The following is a 19,479-nucleotide window of genomic DNA, read 5'->3' as shown; positions in this document are numbered from 1 at the left end:
TTTCATATGAATCTTTTTGTTAAAAATTGATGGATTAAAAAAAAATCAAATATTTTAAAGAAGACATTGGACGCTTTAATGAAAATTCTGTTAGATGTACTTTCATCATTAAACGGTTAAAGAAAATAAATTAAAAAAATTATAAAAAAGAGTGAGCAGCTGTTTGCTCAGTTTAAGTCACCATTTTTTTTATTTTTATGAATTGCACCCTGGTGAGTAGTTATTTGCAGGTCTGAGTATGATATCTTTAAATAAAGATAAGTAAGCACTAAAACTTTTAAGGGTATGCATACCATAATTCTTATCATACCAAAATTACCATGCTGTATTTCCTACAGCTTTATAATCCATATTATATAAAACATACATATGTAATTTGTTAAATAACTGATGAAGTTTCCTTTTTGTTATGGGAGATAAGAACACTTAACTAAAATATCATATGTGTGAGCAGTCACAAGTATGAACGCCTTAACCTACATGTTTACTTATTTCTGATTGAAAATTCTTCTCTCATGTGTCCACACGAGATGGACACGAAAAGCTGAAATAAACTGAGCTATGAATTGGGAATGTATGACAGATTAAATTTGAACAATTCATATAAAAAAGTCAGTTTTCGTTTTAATTATGCTTATTGATTTGCATAAGTCCAAAAATAATTTAGATCTATATTTAAGTTATAAAGATAACATATTATAAAGATATTCATAATTAACGCAGGATAGAGATGTCAGAAATGGATGTCAAAAATCATGCATTATGATTTTGTTTTTCATTTTCTTCTCTTTGGTGTTTATACATGAAATTCTGTGAATTAATCATTTTAACTAATTAGGTAACTTTCAAGTTACACCGAAATGCATATGAATCAAATTGTCATGTATATAAATTGAATAAATTGTGCCAATCGAAGGTTTCATAGCAAGTACATGTTGCATATTTTTATAACTTCATTTTAAAAAAGAGTACCACCATAAAGCAAAAAAGAATGCAAATAATCATAAAGCAAATTGAGCTTGAATTATGAAACAATCTAAATTGAATTGCAAGAACAGTTTCAGGGGTTGGTGAGTGCACCGAGCAAGGATGATGCAAACTAGGCAAATTTTGCGCTTCTCAGAAAATTTATCAAAATGAAGTCATCTTATTTTAACTGACTAAAATATATTAATAAATATTTCAGTTAAAGTAATAGATTAATTTTTTGAAGACCCTGAAAACTGCAAAACATTTAAACAATTGATTTTTTTCGCTTTAAATATATATAAACTATTTATCGGGTGTCCCAAAAGTGACGAAGAATTTGAAAAAACAATTAAGAAAAGTATTTTATAGAAATATACCATCTGCATTAAGAAAACCAGAAATATATTCTTACAAAGCTGTAAAATTTGTTGCATACAAAAACAGTAAACAAAAAAAAATGTTTCTGCTAACTTATATAAACTGTCAGTCACAATAATAAAATTTTAAAGTACATGACAATTTAATTTTTAAATTGTGCACAACAGGTAATAAAGTAGTTCATATATTATGAAGATAGAGTATACTTTGTGCTTTGTATGAATAAAGCAAAACAATAATAAAGCTCAAATAAAAGTACATAAATGGCCATACTATAGTTTTAGTTTTGTAAACAAGAACTGAGTTGTGTTTAGACACTGAGGAAGGTTCATGTTTATAAAATCAAAACTACAGTGTGTCCATTTTTTAACCTTAATTTTCGTTATTATTCTAAATAATTTACAACCTATAAAATATGAGTAGCCTCTTTTTGAAACTTAAAAACAAACTTTCTGTTAAACATTCTTTTTCTTCAGTGGCACGACATCCCTGGATGGGCCCTGACCTTCTCAAGAATTTTCCTCCTGACCTCTCTATTTTTGACCACTGTCTTCCAATTAATCACTCTTAAAATTTTGAGATCTCTCTCTAGGCCGTCAACCCATCTGAGGTTGGGTTGGCCCCCAGTCCTTAATCCAGAGGGACGTTCTTTGTTCACTCTAGCAAGACCAGCCCACTTAATTTTTTGTATTTTTATGCATTTTATGACACCAGGTTCTTTGAAGGCAGAATAAAGCTCTAAATTTGAGCTTCTGACTTATAAGCCATCAACTTGTATTCCTCCAAAAATACCTCTTAGTATCAGCCACTCTCAAAGACTCCAAGAGTATTTTCATCTTTTTGAGTCATTGTCTAAGTTTCTAATGAGTATGTGAGTTAAGGTCTGATTGGACAGCTAGCTTTTTTTTTTTATTAAGTTTGATTTTAATAATAATTTCTTTAAACCATAAAAGCATCTGTTGGAAGCATTGATTCATATCTGAATTTCCGATGTGATTTTGTCAATGTTAACCTCAGAACTCAAATATGCAAAGCTATTAACTTTTGCAAATTTATATGTACCAATTTACAGATTACAGCAGAGTCTGTTACCTTAGTGCACTACATGTTAACATTTTTTCCAGGTTGACTGTAAGATGCACTTTACTTGCTTCCTTTTCCAGGACTAGAAAAGCCTGTTTCAAATCAGCAGGCGTTCTTGCAATGAGTTAAATATTATATATTTTCTTTTTTTAATATGTATATTAATTATATATAATTTTATACATATTATATATAATTTTATGTTTCAAATATTTATTATTCACAAACTATACTTATTTACAAAAACTTGGATTGAATTAAAATGTTTCACAAAAATAGGCAGATAAAAATAAATTGCAAAAGAAAGGCATCGAAAAGGGATCTTGTGTGGGCCTGACTAAGAATATGAAATAATTTTGGAAACACATTGCAGAGCAAAACAGCTGTAGCTTTATTATGTGAAGGGACTTTGATCATAACTACAAATAAGAATGAAGGTCACGAAGTAAAAACTTACAATTCTTCAGAGCACACAAATTTAATTGTAGAATCGTCTTTACAATACGTTGGAATGAACAATATGTAAGAATTTTTACAAAAATTGCATAGTCATTCAAAGACACATATGGATAGGAAGATCTGGTACTAGACATTTTGCTGCACGCATAGAAAAAAAAAGGAAAATATAAAGTCGTACTTTACATAATTATTCTAGACATCTTACAAGAGAAACAATAAAAATTACCCATTCATCCAATAATAACAAAACTAAATACAAAGAAGTCATTGAATAAGGGTAAGAAAACAAAACAAGTACCACAAGAAATGGTTTCAGAATTTATACAACTCAACAGTAAGTATGAATAAGACAAAAAAATTTAATGGCAACAAAAGTTTTTAAAGGACTTCAAAAAGCTTAGTACAAAAAGAGCAAACATAACAAAAAAAATGATGACTTGGTTATAAGAACACAAGTTTATTTTTGGTCCTACTTTAATAGTCGTCGTCAATTAATCGAGTTCGCTTCCTAGAATTTCCAAATCCATTACTAGGACCAGCAGAGTCAGTATCCCTCTTTAAATGATTTCTCTAAAATATATAAAACACATTAAACAATTTAAAATATGCAGATACATAAAATAAAAAATTTTAATGTATGCAATAAGTTCAAAACACCATTTTTAATTTTATTTAAAAAAATTAAAATTGAAAATGAATCAACTTTTTTTTATAAATTTATGCTTATAATAAAATTGCTGAGAAATTTTTTTTCAAATTATTTTTTTAAGCACAGGGTACGTAGCCAAATCTTTCAACAACAAAAAAGCACCTTATAAGTACTTTTTAAGCACTATATACATTAACAAAATGCAAAATAATTTTCAAAGACTTTAAATGATCATGATAAATAACTAGTTTTTGACAAAGAATTCTTTTCTTGATTATACTAGCTATTAAAAAATGATTAAGAGATTTTTCGGTTCGATTTCAGAGGGTGGATAATGCAGCTTGAAATTGAGAATATCTTGCAAAATGCAGCAGAGTTGCACATGAGAGTGCAATAATCTCACCGAATCCAGCTCACTAGTATTTCATTAAAACTGTGGACCGCTATGGACCGACGGTAAGCTGAAATATATTGTAGTTGAATGAGTTGTGAAAGCTTTGAATAGAACAATGTGAAAAGCACACTTTTGCAAAATACGTGGTGAAAATTGACAAGGTAAAGAAAAAAATCTCATTTTCGAAAAGGAAAAATTAAGCACTTTTTAAAAACGCTATGCACCATGAAGAATTTATCACTGAAAAAATAATACAAGTAAAAACTTTTAAATGAAATTGGGATATTTTTAGCACATAATTTTAACATTAAGCATCAGAATTAAATATACAAATGGTTTAAAAAACTAAGGAAAATATTTCGTCCTTGTATTAAAAAAACAATTTCCCCTCAATTTACAATTTTTGAAGCATTTTTAAATGTTTGGTAGAAACTAAAATAATATATATACATACCTATTTATTTAAAGAGTTTGGGATATGGGTAAGAATTAAATATAGTTTAAATTCAAAAAATGGTCTTAATATGGCATTGCATACTTAAGGTAATGAAATTTATGAATAGTAGAGGTAACGAGTTGCTACAAATTGAAGAAGGCAAAATGCAATATAAATATAAGGAGAGTTTAAATAATTACTTGGAAGGGGCTAAGATTCTAAGATTTAAGGGAAAATTTCAAGGCCCTAGCACAAATAGTTTAGGAGTTACAAGGACACATACGTACAAAACTTTTCTGTTTAATAATAAATATTAGTGAAAGAACTGGACACGGACATAAAATAAGCCCTCTCCTGTGAGGTAAATAGTATAGATGAAAGTTTGTAATGTTTTGTCGAATGAAAAATGCAAAAACTACGACTGACTGATGTTACTTATAAAAATTCAAGCTTCTACTTTAGATGCTTTTGTTTATACCTCTTCCAGTAGTTGCGAGATGATTTGCCAGAAGAAACAGCGGTCTAATGTATGTCATGGGTTAGGAATGAACATGTATCTTCTTGTAATATACTTCGCAATTAAGTAAATAGCATATATGTATCTTTTCTAATAATTTGTAGCAATTAATATGAAACATTTAGCTGTTGGCATCAACGCTAGGTCACATGATAACAGAGTTGGGTTTGTAATATCAAAAATTGATTTTGACATGACGCATCAAAAACTGGTTGAAAAGTGTCAAACTGTCCAAATCAGTCAAAGACCTGGGTCAAATGTCATTTTTGACCTTGGAGAAATTTTATTTATACACTACTATATTTATAATTTATATTATATATAACAAATAAAAAATTCAGCCAAAATTTTTTGAACTATTAATTGGTTTTTCTAATGGCACTCTTAATAAGTCCCATATCCCTATTCGGTTCATATTACAGGTAATAACTATGAGTTAGTAATTATTATCAATCTAAATATTGATTTTAATTCTTTTATGATTTTAATTTTTTTCTTTAACATAAAATCCGGGATAAATGAACTTTATCAGTGAAGACAATTTTTACAGTATATATATATATATATATATATATATATATATATATATATATATATATATATATATATATATATATATATATATATATATATATGGATGGATGGATGGCCCTATATCTCCCCTTAATATTCAAAATGAGCATTGTAAACTGTGAGTTTTTGTCAAGACTCATGCTTTCTATGATTTATTTGAATGTTTGAATCTACAAATAAAATCTTATTATTCTACATCTTCTGTGTGTCACAAGCTAGTACAGAATTTTTAAATTTCATTTGAATCTCAACAGACTTCCTCTATTAATTAACCATGTTTTTCTATTTAAATTTAAGATTCGCATGGATACTAGTAATGAATAAGAAAAGATGATGAAAGTACCTTCTTCTCATAATGCTGTTGAAGATATCGAAGTAGAATCGTTGTTTTCTCTGTAACTATTACTAAAAATAAGTTTAAAAAATCAATAAATTGTCATAAAATAATATGATTAGTCATTTTCAAGTTAAACTATGCGTCTATTTCAAATCTTTAAAAAAAGTCTTCACTAAACACTGTTGCTTACTTTGCTCTGATGGGTGATCTTTGGTAGGCAAATAAACAGCCGATTTCCTCATCTGAAATGGAAAAATCATTTTAAAAAAGTGAAATTCAAAATAAAATTTTAAAAAAATAAATAAAAAAAACAGAGTCAAAATTTTGATTTATACAACAGGATTTGTTATGCTGGTTTTAGCAAAGTAGAGACCTCAGTCTCATATGAAGGGATACTTATGTGAAAAGCAAGTTAAAAAATAAATGATATAGAACAGTTATTAGCCTTTTTGAAATTTAAGTAAAAAAATTTTGTTTCTATCTTTATATTAGCTTTTAGTCTACATTTAAGAGAAAAAGAAGAAACGCTCTTTAGACAACACACTATTTGTTGTGATTATGAAATTTATGTAGCAGTTAACAGTTAAATTTTATCTAAAAAAACTGGCTGATTTAAATAAGTTAACTTTTAGTTAAGTATCACACAAATGAAAAGTTTTCTAACAAAAAAATCCAAGTTTGTAGATTAAAATATGTATGTATCTATGCAGAGATAAAAGAAAAAACATGTACCATTGTAAGAGTATTGAAAAAGTACAATTGTACTCGTACTTTTGTAAAAACATATAGTTTCTTTTCATAATTAGTCAGTTATTAAATTTCACAGTTTTTGGAGGGGAGAAAAAACTAAAAATCCTTTTCTTCATCAAAAAAGAATGACTTTAAAATTGACGGCAATGACAAACTTACAATATGACATAAATAATAACAAATGTAAGCAAGAATTGATAATTTTTTAAAGTATCCAGGTATTTCATGATACATAATTTTTTTAATGGTGTTTTCATTTTTATATACTAATAAGTAAACACTTATAATATCCTGAATAGTGAAAATGAATTTGGTTCAGTGAAGCAAAATCTAGAGATTTTTTAAAAATTTTATTATTAATAAATTTAGTTCACACACTTAAATATTTAAAAAGAATAATAATACAACTAAGAAAAAGTCTGGGTTTTGCGGATTGTAATATATTTGACACATGTATGTATTAATCCAACTTCAATTAGCATTGAAAAGGGATATATGCTTCATTGTGGGCCAATGAAAAATATCTGGACAACATTTTTCAAAAAATTCAGAACAAAATCAGAGCATTTTTGAAACCGTACACATATATCAAATTACTTTTAAAAAAAGGCAAACTAACTAAAATATAATAATATAATATGAATAATGAAAAGTTTTAAAGCACGAAAAGTTTTAAAAGTATCCAGTATAATTTTGTCAATACTGAGCAGCAACTCATGATTGTTTAAAAAAAAAAAATTCATGAAATTTTTTTATAGTACTGCTGCATTAATAACTAGTATCAATTAATTAATACTCCTTCATGCAAGTATGTAATAAAAATGTTTAATTGAGTTCAAGATTTCCTAAAAAAAATAATTTTAAAGTAGGGTTTCAATAATCTTGAAATGAAAACATAGTGAAAATACCACTTTTAATATTTTAGAAAAGTAATTTTTGTGTATGATTCCTCAATTCATCATTTAAGAATTCTATGATATGATTGCTGTATTGTTGATTGGAATAGATTATTTTGATAAAAGAGATGAATCAATAATTGTGAAACTATAATCCCAACCAACAAGATCAGTTACTGCATTGGATTGAAATAATAAATAAGCGTATAATCTCTTAATTCATCACCAATAAAATTTTAACAATTTAAAATTGTTAATTGAGTCTTTTTTATATCAAATGCTGAAATCTCAAAATGGTTTAAGCAATGAATCCTCAGGATAAGGTTTGAATATAATTAGCAGACATTAATTACCGAATTTTACAAATTCTACCAACAATAAAAGGAGGTTGAAACAAAAAACAAAATTTTTCGATTTCTCAATTCTATTTTTCAAAATTCTGCATTTTCATTCTTAGAAAATAAGATAGTCTGAATACACACAAAAATCAGGAATATCAGGCCAAGAAGAACAGAATATTTTTTTTATCAAGGAAATATCTGGGCACATCTGGTCAACTTTAAATGCTGGGCATAAAATTTTCTCTGCTATAAATAATTTTTTCCTTTTGCATCAGTGTAATTAAATTAACTTTGCTTATAAGAAACAAATGGTAAGATTAAACAGTTGAATTCAAACATCTCATTATAATATATTAATCTCTCTAAAATGTTAAGAAAATAAACTATAATCAATTTTATGTCCTCTTAAAATAGAATAAAATAAAAAGTTCAAAATTAGAAGAATTAGAACAAAATACTTACAAAACTTCTACATGAAGGATCAGGCGTAAATCGAGTAAAATTGTTTTCATTATAGGATGGCAACCCTTTTAAAAACTCAGCAGTAGACTAAAAATTAAAAACATATTTTAGATCTTTAAATAAATTCTGATCTAGTCATTATTTTTTTTATGAAATTCAAGAATTTTATTAGTACAGTCGAACTCGTTTATAACGAGCACAAAGGGACCGTAACATGTACTCGTTAAATCCGAGTGCTCGTAATAAACGGGTCCTTAAGGCAGACGTGCAACCAGAAGTGGGGGGGGGGGCTTGGGAGGTCAAATGATTGAGTTGACTTAAAATTTAATTAATACTTACTTACTTTAATTACATTAATTAATTTAATTAAATACTTTTCTTAATTTAATGACAACTAACTCCCCAACCAGCAAAAAAATTTCTAGTTGCGCTACAGTCTTTAAAGAAAGAAAATATAAACGGAAAGAAAAATAAAGGAAAAGATTCTTACCAAAACATTTATTTTTTTCATTAATTTAGATATTTAAAATAGTTTGTCAGCTTACTTTGAACTCGCTCATTTCATATCATTTTGAAAAAAAGATAAGACAGAAAGACTAGAAAGATCAGAAAAAAGGTTGCAAGACAGAAAAATATTGCTCGCTAAAACCGGGTCTTGCTCGTTAAAAGCGATTTCTGTTCCATAGACTTAACATTGATCCAACCAAATATTCTCGTTTCCCTCGGTAAATCCGAGTTCTCGTTAAATCCGAGCTCGTTATAAACGAGTTCGACTGTATCATGATTGCCAACCTTGAAGTTAAATATCAGAGGAAGGGAAACTAATGTCACTTCCATGTGACAAAATTTGTTTATCAATTTTCAGCTTGTTGCGTCATTCAAAATCATGATAATGACGTGTGATGCCATTATAGGCATGACATATTTCTCAGCTTTTAAAATGTCTGCAACTTTATAAATTTAATCATACTTAATCCAATTATAATTAAATTAAAACAATCATTTAGTTTTTATCACATTTTATAAAAAGCTTATATACTTTATTCTCTTTTTAACAAGTAATGAAACAGACTAACTTTTTAATTCAATGCAAATGTATAACTCACTGTTGAATTCACATACTCACATTGAATAACTCACATTCAATGTAAATGTATTACTCACTATTTGAATATCAAAATCTATTTTTAACTTTAAGCTGCTTTATTTCTCTGACCACAAAAATGTTACGGTTACAGGGCTATAATCATTTCTCACAGAATTTTTGGTAACTAAGCTGTAGCCAAATTATTTCAAATTTAATATATAATAACACAAGGTTGGTTTTATTTTTGGCTATTTCATCCACCAATAAATTCTATCCATCAATAAATTTTGGCTATTTCACCCATCAATAAATCTGGTTCTCTTCCAGAGCTCCTAAGCGTCTGTTAGGACCTATTCATCTACTGTTTATTTAAAATTCCTATCATTAGGACTGGGGGCTTTTCTAGTCTTTATTTTCTCTTTCTATACGTTTAAGCATCTAAAATTGAAACAAAATTAAAAGATCGCAAAACTGATCCCGTTTCACTGATTTTTTTTTTAATAGAAGAAACTACAATGAAACAAAATTTTGGATCCTAGGAAAATTATTAAAAAATTTATATGTTCTTTTTCATCCGCTTTTCTTGAAATAAAATTTAATCTTAGTATAACTTTAATTTTGAAATTATGACTTCATATGTAAATTATTAAGCTTTTAGACTAAAATTAAGATTTTGAATTTCGTATTACTAAGTACTCGGATTTAAGACAAAGTTCGTAAAAATTAAACTTTCATGTTTATATATTTATTTAATTTATTTATTAATATTTTTATATTGCCTGTGCACTTGATTCTTCTTTTTTTTTTTTACTTTGTATGTTGAAATGTTAAATTTTTAGCAAAAATTAGTCTTTTTATTACTTAGCCTAATATTTAAAGAAATTTATGTTGCTACTAGCATTTTCTCATCACATAATCAATTCATGAAATAATTATTTTGTCATTAAGAACCAGCCAATCATAAGAACTCTCTTCAGATTACAGGCAAGGAAAAAACAAGCAAGTTCTTGTGTCCTCTCCTCACAACTGTTGTCAAAGGGGTTTAAATGAATCGGGGAAATATAAAATATTACTTTAGATATCTTTATTTAATTTTCACAAATAAAGTAATAGATTCTCTCACAGTCTAGATTTACAGATTATTTCTGACAAAGTAATACCTAAACAATTCTGCAACCAACATTTTTAAAAAGGTAAATTTAGCATTGCATGCTTTTAGATTTTTGAAAAATACCTATATTTTCGTGCAAGTTACGCCAGCATCAATTTGATTCAGCAGAATTTTTCAGCTCCATTCAAATTAAACGAAAATAAATGTTTCAAAACATCTAAAAACAGGCAAATATACAGCATTAAATTACCATTTTTACGTACTTTTTCAATTAGATAAAGCTTTTATTTCCCACTTTATTTTTTAACTTTTTTAAAGATATAAAGCTGTTCTTCAAAGATATAAAGCTGTATACTCAATCATAAAAAATTTGCTAAGAGCAAAAAACAAGAAGAAAAAGAAACTAATTTTTTTCATAAAATCCAAGAAATCAAGAAAAGATGTGGACATTAGATTTTCATTTATTGTCATAGCCACAACACCCTCTATTTCACAACAAATTAGGATAATGTTCAATTCAAATACCATCTTTGGAAATTTGCATTGAAAATTTGGACACTAGATAGTAAAAAGTCGTTCATAATAATTTTTGATCAAAAATAAAATCTTGATTAAAAATTCATTTGCATAAAAGTAAAAAAAAATAAATAAATAACTCTTATCATAAAACTTGAACAATAAGTACAAATATAAAATTATTTGATATGAAAGCAAAGTATTTTTCTGTGAACGATTCTTTACGTGATTCAATGATAACTACTGAATAAACATCTACACAAATATATTTATAAAAAAGATTTGATATTGCTCACTTCACTAGAGGCTCTTTCATTCAGTGTTTGTGCTGATCGTAAATCTAACAGTTGGTTATAATTGGTTGAATTGCAACCTACATTAACTTTCAGCTTACAAAGTCTCTCTGCTGTAGTCTGAAATATCAAATGACACTAAATACTTGAATATTAAACAAAAATGAGATATAATTCTATATTACACAAATTGGCTCTATATTACAATTCAAAAAGCAGTTATTGCAATTTAGTAAAGCATTCAAAGAAAGTTTAAAACCAATTATGGATGTTTAAGTACTGGGATGATAACTTCATCATTAAATTAAACTTAACTTCATGAACTAGATCATTTAAATTCATTTTAAAGCTTCATTAATACACTTCCAATAAATAGTATTAATTTCATGACATTAATATATTAAAAAGAAAGAAATATTGTAGCGTCGCTTTTTTAATAGAGTAGTGCCCACCGTTGAATGTGATAGCATTAATACATAAAGGTTTTAATTCCAAACAAACACTGATTTCACTAACCGAATATCTACTTCATTAGAAATTAGAAAATATTTTTTCAGTTCACAGTATATGCAATAAGGTTTATTAAAAAAATGTTTTATATAAATTCAAGAAATTTTATTGTCAGTTAGAAAATTTAATTAAAGCTAGAATAACTATCTTAAATTTAATGTTCATAAAGTCAAAGATACACAAACTAAAGTTGATTCATTTCATTGATACCTCTTTGCTAACAAAAAAAGAAAAGGGAATCTTTTATTATTTACCAGAGAATATACTTTTTATTATCACATTAAACACTTTTTATTATCATTTGAAAGAAATATTCCTTTTTTTCCAACAAGAATATACTGTCCTAACACATTCTAATAAATTCCAAACTACATCTTCCTGTCAGAGTTAAAAAAAATTAGTATTCTTATAAGACGGCTAAGAAAGGATGAGCATTAGGAAAATAGAAGACAGATATTGTTCTAGATATTTCTGATTCTCCAACTGAAACGCTCAATCCAACTTTTAGCAAACACTGGTGAATGTCCAAATAGTTTTGATTCTGATATATAGATGTCAAAAGTCTAACAAGCAAAGAAATTTTAATGTTATCATATACAAATGATTTTGCTCTTGGAAGTTTTAGCACAATAAGTGACTGATACCACTTGATACTGATTATTAAAATTGATTGGTATACTACTGTATTACAATGAACTTCAAATAAAGGAAATTTTATAGTTTAGCATGCTAAAATTATTGCAAAATACAGCAATAAAACAATTCAAACGCAAAAAAAAAAAAATTGTTCAAGAAGTTTTTTTTTTTGCTGCTAAGAAACTAGTAATTAATAAAGTTCTGTAGCTTAAGTCAACATACGAGACTAAAAATTTATGTAACAAATATAAATAAGTATTAATACAGTGCAGAACATAGTTTAAATTAACAAACCATTAGATAACTAAATTTAAAGCAATGTACAATTTCTATAACCTGATGATAAAGAATTATTTTAGATATGCATAAAAATATAAATGAGCATAAGATATGAACTCAAACATATAAACAGAATTTTCTAAATCACATACTTTATCTTCTGCAATCACATCTCAAGGAATAAAATTTACATTATAAAATGCTACACAACCGCTAATCAATCATTCTGACAAAACCTAATAACCGAAACTTTTAATAATATAATTATAAGGGTAATTATTCAGTAGAAAAAAATTTCAGTCTTATGGGCTTTTAATAAAATAAATAGACTTCTAATAATAAAATGCACAATATCCAATATGTACAAATGAAAAGAAGCACAAATGAAAAATTTTACAAACACACAAGAAATATATTTAAATTAATATCACAATTATCTTCTAGCTTACTATATATTAATCTTACAGCATAATTAAACATTATACATACATTAATAGAAATGGAGCAATGCATTCATACAAATGAATTACACTGCAAAAGAGATTCGAATTTTAAGTTAAAGCATTTACATTTACTAGGATAAATATTACGTTTTATTAGTTAATTGTACTGATTCCTAATAATGGAGATTAAAATAATTTCAATACATACAGTATAGAACTAAAGCAGTCTACATTAGGAATGAAATATTAAATTTGACAGCTAAAATAATTAATAATAATTTAATGTAATAATTTACCATGTTTATAACTTTCCTTTTGAGGCCCGTTTGTTTAGCGTAGTTGGTGGATATAAAAAACTGCAAGACAACTCGAATCAAAACTTCACACACAAGAAGTAGCTTCTAAGTAATATAATACCTGTATGAAATACAAAAATAATAGTATAAAGTAATGCTTAGAAGATATTAGTTTTGTTCATGATAATAATAAAAAGTATAGTTAACTCGGTAAGCACTACCTCCTAAATCGCAACTCAAAACATTAACAAAATAAAACTTACATGCAGCAAGTTCGTGGAAAAAATCTAGAATTATCTTTCAAAATATCAATTTGGCAAAAGATTTATATTAATGAAAGAAGCATTATAAACTAATTAATTAAATTTTAACACTGTCTAGGTTCTTCACTGTGTCATACGTTTTGTTTTGTTTTTATTTTCAGTGACCAAGTCAAACTGATTGAGTACGAAAACTTCAATTTTTTTAACGGAATGAATCCTAAGGCTCCTGGGTCCAAAAACTTAGCAGCTCCAATCCAGTAGTGAAATGTTGCTTTTTCGGCAACATTTCACTACTTCAAACACTAATATTTTACAATAAACAGTAGAGTATTAAGATATTTAAGATAATTCAATTCGCAATTAACTATAATTTAAAACTATTTCTACTGGATAAAAAAACATGAAGAAAATTTAGCATTATATGTCATTTTTACGCAATGATTTAATATGTTAATTTTTATGCATTTTATTTTAAACTGACAAGATGAAAATGTTTTCGAGTTAATCTTCTTATGAGTGAATGGCTGAGATCAGTATCAAAAGTTAGTAGAACTTTAAATTAAGGTTGACGTTTTGACACTTTTTTAGACTTTCAGCCAAGAATTTTTTCAAATTTTGGTATTTAAATTAAAGACATATTTTTCCCTTAAAAGGTTTTTTTAAATTTATTTTTTACATTATATAGTTTGCGTATTCACTAACTTGCTTGCAATGATTGTTTTATTATTATTATTATCAATTTTGTCTTTTATATTGTAATGTTGTTTTGCATATCCATAAAAGTCAGTAAAATCAGTAAAAAAAAAAAAATGTTGTTGTATTGGAAGGGGAAAAATCGAAAAACAAATCAGCAAAACAATAAAGAATTGGAACAATAAAAATAATATAATTTGTAATATATTTTTTATTCCTTAACTTTAATTGAACATAAAATAGTAAAGGCGTCAAATGCGGTGTACCACGCTATTCTCGAAGCTAAGAAAATACTTAGGAATCCAATGAAACATAATTAGTAAATTCTCCCTGCAACGAATTTCTCTATAATAATTCTTCTATAACGAAATTTATAAGTGAATATTAAATAGCATTTAAAATATATTTTTTAAATAACGAAGTTGCCTCTCAATAACGAACTTTTCTGGTGTTCACCTTTTTGATTTTCGTAATTTCTGTAGAAATTTGCCATTTGATGTTGGAATTACAACGATCATTCGAATAAATTCAAAAAGAAAGTCTAGAGTAAAAAAAATGCGTTTTCTTTCTTTTATAATCAAATAAATGGAATTAAACGAATGTTGCTAGAAACTATGCCTGACATAAAAATAAAGTATTAAGAAAAACAAGAAAACAAAAATGATTGAAGATGAGTAAGACCCAAGGAGTCGTGCAACTTATATTTTAGCGGGGATATTTAGTTAGCGGGCCAAGAATTGAGTTAGAACATTTTTATTGAATTGAAAATATTATTAAAATTAAAGAAATTGTAAGTAACTTAAGAGATTTAGAGCTCAACTTTTCCAGGATTCAACAGAGAATACTCGGTGAATTTAGTATAGTTAAAAATGCTTTGATTCTAATAATATCCGAGGGAAGGGGGGAGAGTGATATAGTTAAAATATTTTGCTGAACTGGCACAAAATAAGAGCAAATTTGATTTTTTTTCTTTTCTTTTTTCTTTTGAAGAATTATGCGTAAAATAAAGCTAATACTTATAAATTCGTGTCAAAAGACTTACAATAGTAAAATTTTTGGCTGTGAAATTTTTAAAAAGGTACCCAGGGATGATTAGAACATATACCTGCTTCATTTTTAGTTCAATTTAAAACAGAAAACTAACAAAACTTTATTAAGAGTAATATTGAGCACCGATGCTACATTTAAATGCAAGATTTATCCTTGTTGTGTTGAATTGAGATATTAAAATGCGCCTCTGTGATTTATAAGTACATTCGAACCTCGCTAACTCGAATCTCGATTTCCCCAATTTCTCGATATCTCGAAGGAAAAAAAATTCCTTTAAATTTCCTATACACTCAATGTTAAAAAAAACTTGATTTCACAAAAAAAAAAAAATTTTAATCCCTCGATAACTTGAATTTTTTTCTTCATAAATAGTGAAGATTTTTTTTCTGAAAAAAAAAATATTCCAAAAAAAAAATAAAAAAATTTAAGAATAGAAAACCAATTCTCATAATGATAAACTTTTTTTTAAAAAAAATGGCATAAAGACGTCAGTGGCTTGGAATGATGTGTCTCTCTCTACGATAATAAATGACTTCAAGAAGGCTGGATTCATTAAAGATCACGAAAGTAGTCAAACAATCAATATCGCTAACTCTGCTGAAAACTACACCGAAAATGATTGGGACAGATTGACCGGACTCATGAAACTTGATGACTTGGAATTTCATAACTTTGTAAACGTAGATGATGCAATAACAGTATGTGGTCAGTCGAATGACAATGATATCATCGCTCAAGCGAAATCTTCTTGTGAACTATAAGAAGAAGAGGATGAGGAAATCGATGATTTACCACCCAATGTTACTAACAAACAAGCACTTTCTGCAGTGGACACTGTAAGGAGATTTATTTGAGAGGCAGCCAAATATGTCAGAGGAGACATTTAAAGCTATAGTCCACTTAAGAAAGTGTTATAGACAAACTTTTTTGCACATCTCTAAAGCAAACAACAATTGAATCTTTTTTTAAATGAAAGTGTAAAAAGTGTTTTTAGAATACATATGGAATAGTAAATAAGGTATGTAAAGAGCATTTTTCTTTATTCTACCATCGATAACATGAGATTATTCGAATTTTCGGTATCTCGAATTTTTTCTCCTCTCTCTTCAAGTTCGAGATATCGAGGTTTGACTGTATATGAAAACAAATAGATTGTGATGAATACACTGGTGTAAATGTACAGTTGTAAAATGTGCTGTCTACAGAGCTTCAAGCTACAACTAAGAATGTTCCATAATAAATTTACAGATTACATTATTAAATTTACTGAGGTTACATGCCCTCATTGTAATATCATTGATTATGTTTATAATTTTCTGAACCAATTTGTAAAAAATCTTTCCTTTTTTACGCCATTGACAGATTTTCCTTTCTTCTTAACCATTCCGTTACGGGAAAAATTAAAGTTCTATTTGAAATTGAGTTTTTTTTTCTCATTATTATTGAGTATTTTATGTCCATTTCGTAGATTCTACCCTTTGACTTAAAATCTAACATTAAATGACTTAAAAATGTAACATTAGCTGTAAAATTATTTTAATTATGTACGCAAAAAAAAAAAAAAACTCTTCATTATGCTAGTAATTGTCAGCTTGACTAAACAGGTTTTGGGAGCATTTCCTGTATGAATATATTAATACAAATTTAAACAATTTTTAATTTGTAAAATCAGCGCGTTCCTTTAAAAAAAATTGTCATAAATAAGAAAAACAAATGAGGAAGGAAATTGAGAGGACTAAAGTTTAAACTCTGTGGCTACACGCGTATTTTTGAAGAACAATAAAGTCTTACGAATAAAAAAGGTCAAAAACTAATATACTTTTTGAAACAAAACACTCAAAAAAATATAAATTTATTAATAAGAAAGAGGGGGAAGACCGATGACCTTCTATCTACAAATTTCATTGGAAAGAAGGAATAATACATCATACTTCATTTGCCCTTTATATATATTTTTATTTCATAATTTTTCCAATTAAGATTTTAGAGCAGGGTTATATGTATGACATTTTATTAATTTTAGTAATATCTATATATACTGAAAAAAAATTCCATACAAAGTTTTTAAATTAACGTGTTGACATTTTTGTTTTGGGTTACTTTTAATAGATACTAGAACACAGATTTCATAAGTAGTTTCTTTATCTCAGAAATTTGCTTCTAAATATAAAGTTAGGGTTCCTATACATTTTCTTTGCGCTCTGATCTAATAATCTAGTAGTTATAACTAAATAAAAGCTGTTTTTATCGAAAAAGTAATACTTAAACATTTTTTTGAAAAATGCTGTTATATAAATGATAACTGTACACTACCCAACTTTCTTCTGTACGTTTTCTGGAAGAAGCGTGGGTGATTTTAGAGCAGTGTTTCCCAAACTTATGACTTTTGTGCACCCTTTCTACATTTTTCGTAACGCTGTGTACCACTAACAAAAAAAAAAAAAAAAAATTAATGCATTTTTTTAAAAATATGTTTCTTCTTTTTTGGTACGAAGTTTTTTAGATACTAACCAGCGATCCATATTCTATGTTAGGAATAAAAATTATATTTTATAAAAATAATCAAAATAAGTAGAATTTATTACAAACCTTTACTAAAAAAAAAATGCACAAAAGTTAAAAATCACAACTGGCTGTTGACACCACTAATTATTAACTGTCAATTCTGCAAAAAAAAGCCTATAGAAAAATACATAATCGTAAATTTTCATGGCTAGCTTTGTTTTTAAATATAAGTTTTTGAAATTTTTGTTTGTTGCAAGATATTTCGCATAAGAACGTCTACCCCCGCTAAACTGTTCCCGTACTCCTGGGAGTACACTTCAGGAAACACTGTTTTAGAGGGAGAATCGAATTTTTTTCAAAGAGGCATTTATTGCTGTATATTTTTCCCGCTAAATTGACTGATACCTATTCCGCAACGATCAGACTAATAGTTTTTGAAATTATAAGTGTGTTATGTACAAAAAAGTACAAATTTGTTCTTGTACCTATTTGCGCATCTGATATTGCTATTCCAACCAGTGAAACATTGTTTCCTGTGTACTTTTTTTCTTTTATATACTGAATTGAATGAGACTATACACAAGTCAATAGATTGGAAAGTTTTAAAGTTTCATGCATTAAAAGTACTATTTTTGCATGATTTAGTACATTTTTTACTTTGCTATCTAGGGATTATTTGAGCATGGGTGGCACATTTCTCGATGTAATTTTTTAAACAGAATTTAATGAGATGAAATTTGAGTTGATAGAATAAATAGTTTTGAAGTTACAATGGTTTTCTTCATTATACACTGGTGTGCAAAACTTTAGCAACAAGTGCGTTTTTTGTCATAACTCTACAAGAAATCATCTGATTGACATGAAATTTGAATATGATGTACATTATTTTATACTTAAACGATGGTAAAAGAATAATGGCGCAGAAATGAATATAAAGCTTAAAGTAGGGTATGGAACAAAAAAAAAGGCTTTATTTGACATATAGTGGCGTTACACATGATTGCCTAAAGACGCGTAAGTACAACTGGCAGATGTTCCCTAGTATGGGATATGCCCTCCCCTTACTGTAATTGTTGCTTGGCATCGTCTCTCCATGCTAAGCACCAGATTATCCAGGAGTTCTTCGGGTAAACGTCTCCATTCCTCCTTTAACGCATCTTTCAGCTGATGGGTGTTACCAGGAGGATACTGTCGTGTCGCAAGACGTCTCCCTAATGCATCTCACACATGCTCTATGAGATTTAGATCTGGAGAGTAAGCTGGCCAATCCATTCGTGTGATATCTTCACTTTCCAGTAGCTCTTGAACATTAGCAGTACGGTGTGGCCGGGCATTGTCCTCCATAAAAATGAAGTCTGGTCCAATGGTCCCTCGGAACAGACGCACATGGGGTAGGATTACCTCATTGCAGTAGCGGTCTCCAGTTACAGAACCTCGGTCGAAGATCTGAAGCTCAGTCCGCCAGTTCAACATAATGCCACCCCAGACGACAACTCCAGGACCACCGTAACGATCTCTTTCCGCGATGTTATTGGGATGAAATCGAGCTCCAA

General features: G+C 27.8%; 1 protein-coding gene across 2 annotated transcripts; it reads right to left on the bottom strand.

Annotated features, from left to right (window-relative positions):
- Positions 1 to 2,797: 2,797 nt before the first annotated feature.
- On the bottom strand, positions 2,798 to 13,999 carry LOC107438962 (DET1- and DDB1-associated protein 1). Of its 2 annotated transcripts, none has more exons than XM_016051389.3 (7): positions 13,679 to 13,999; positions 13,416 to 13,536; positions 11,255 to 11,371; positions 8,245 to 8,331; positions 5,986 to 6,037; positions 5,802 to 5,863; positions 2,798 to 3,459 (listed from the first exon to the last, which is right to left on the bottom strand). In XM_016051389.3, exons 2-7 carry the CDS (start codon positions 13,416 to 13,418, stop codon positions 3,364 to 3,366), a joined length of 417 nt encoding a protein of 138 aa, XP_015906875.1. In that variant the 5' UTR covers positions 13,419 to 13,536; positions 13,679 to 13,999; the 3' UTR covers positions 2,798 to 3,363. The 2 variants fall into 2 exon arrangements, with proteins under 2 accessions (XP_015906875.1, XP_087017209.1); XM_087161083.1 differs by having other exon boundaries at positions 13,637 to 13,854.
- Between the last annotated feature and the right edge of the window lie 5,480 nt (positions 14,000 to 19,479).

The sequence above is a fragment of the Parasteatoda tepidariorum genome, chromosome 4 (assembly GCF_982258835.1).
Source record: "Parasteatoda tepidariorum strain Cologne lab strain chromosome 4, Ptep-v5.0, whole genome shotgun sequence".
NCBI lineage: Eukaryota > Metazoa > Arthropoda > Arachnida > Araneae > Theridiidae > Parasteatoda > Parasteatoda tepidariorum.
The sequence above is the reverse complement of the archived record's forward strand: the minus strand, read 5'-3'. Positions and strand labels throughout refer to the sequence as shown.

What these genes read in the sequence shown, in the direction of transcription:
- LOC107438962 (XM_016051389.3), bottom strand. An exon ending in ATCCTTCATGTAGAAGTTTT is followed by an intron (nt 6,038 to 8,244) that starts GTAAGTATTTTG and finishes TTTCCATTTCAG; the next exon opens with ATGAGGAAATCGGCTGTTTA. An exon ending in AGATCACCCATCAGAGCAAA is followed by an intron (nt 5,864 to 5,985) that starts GTAAGCAACAGT and finishes ACTTATTTTTAG; the next exon opens with TAATAGTTACAGAGAAAACA.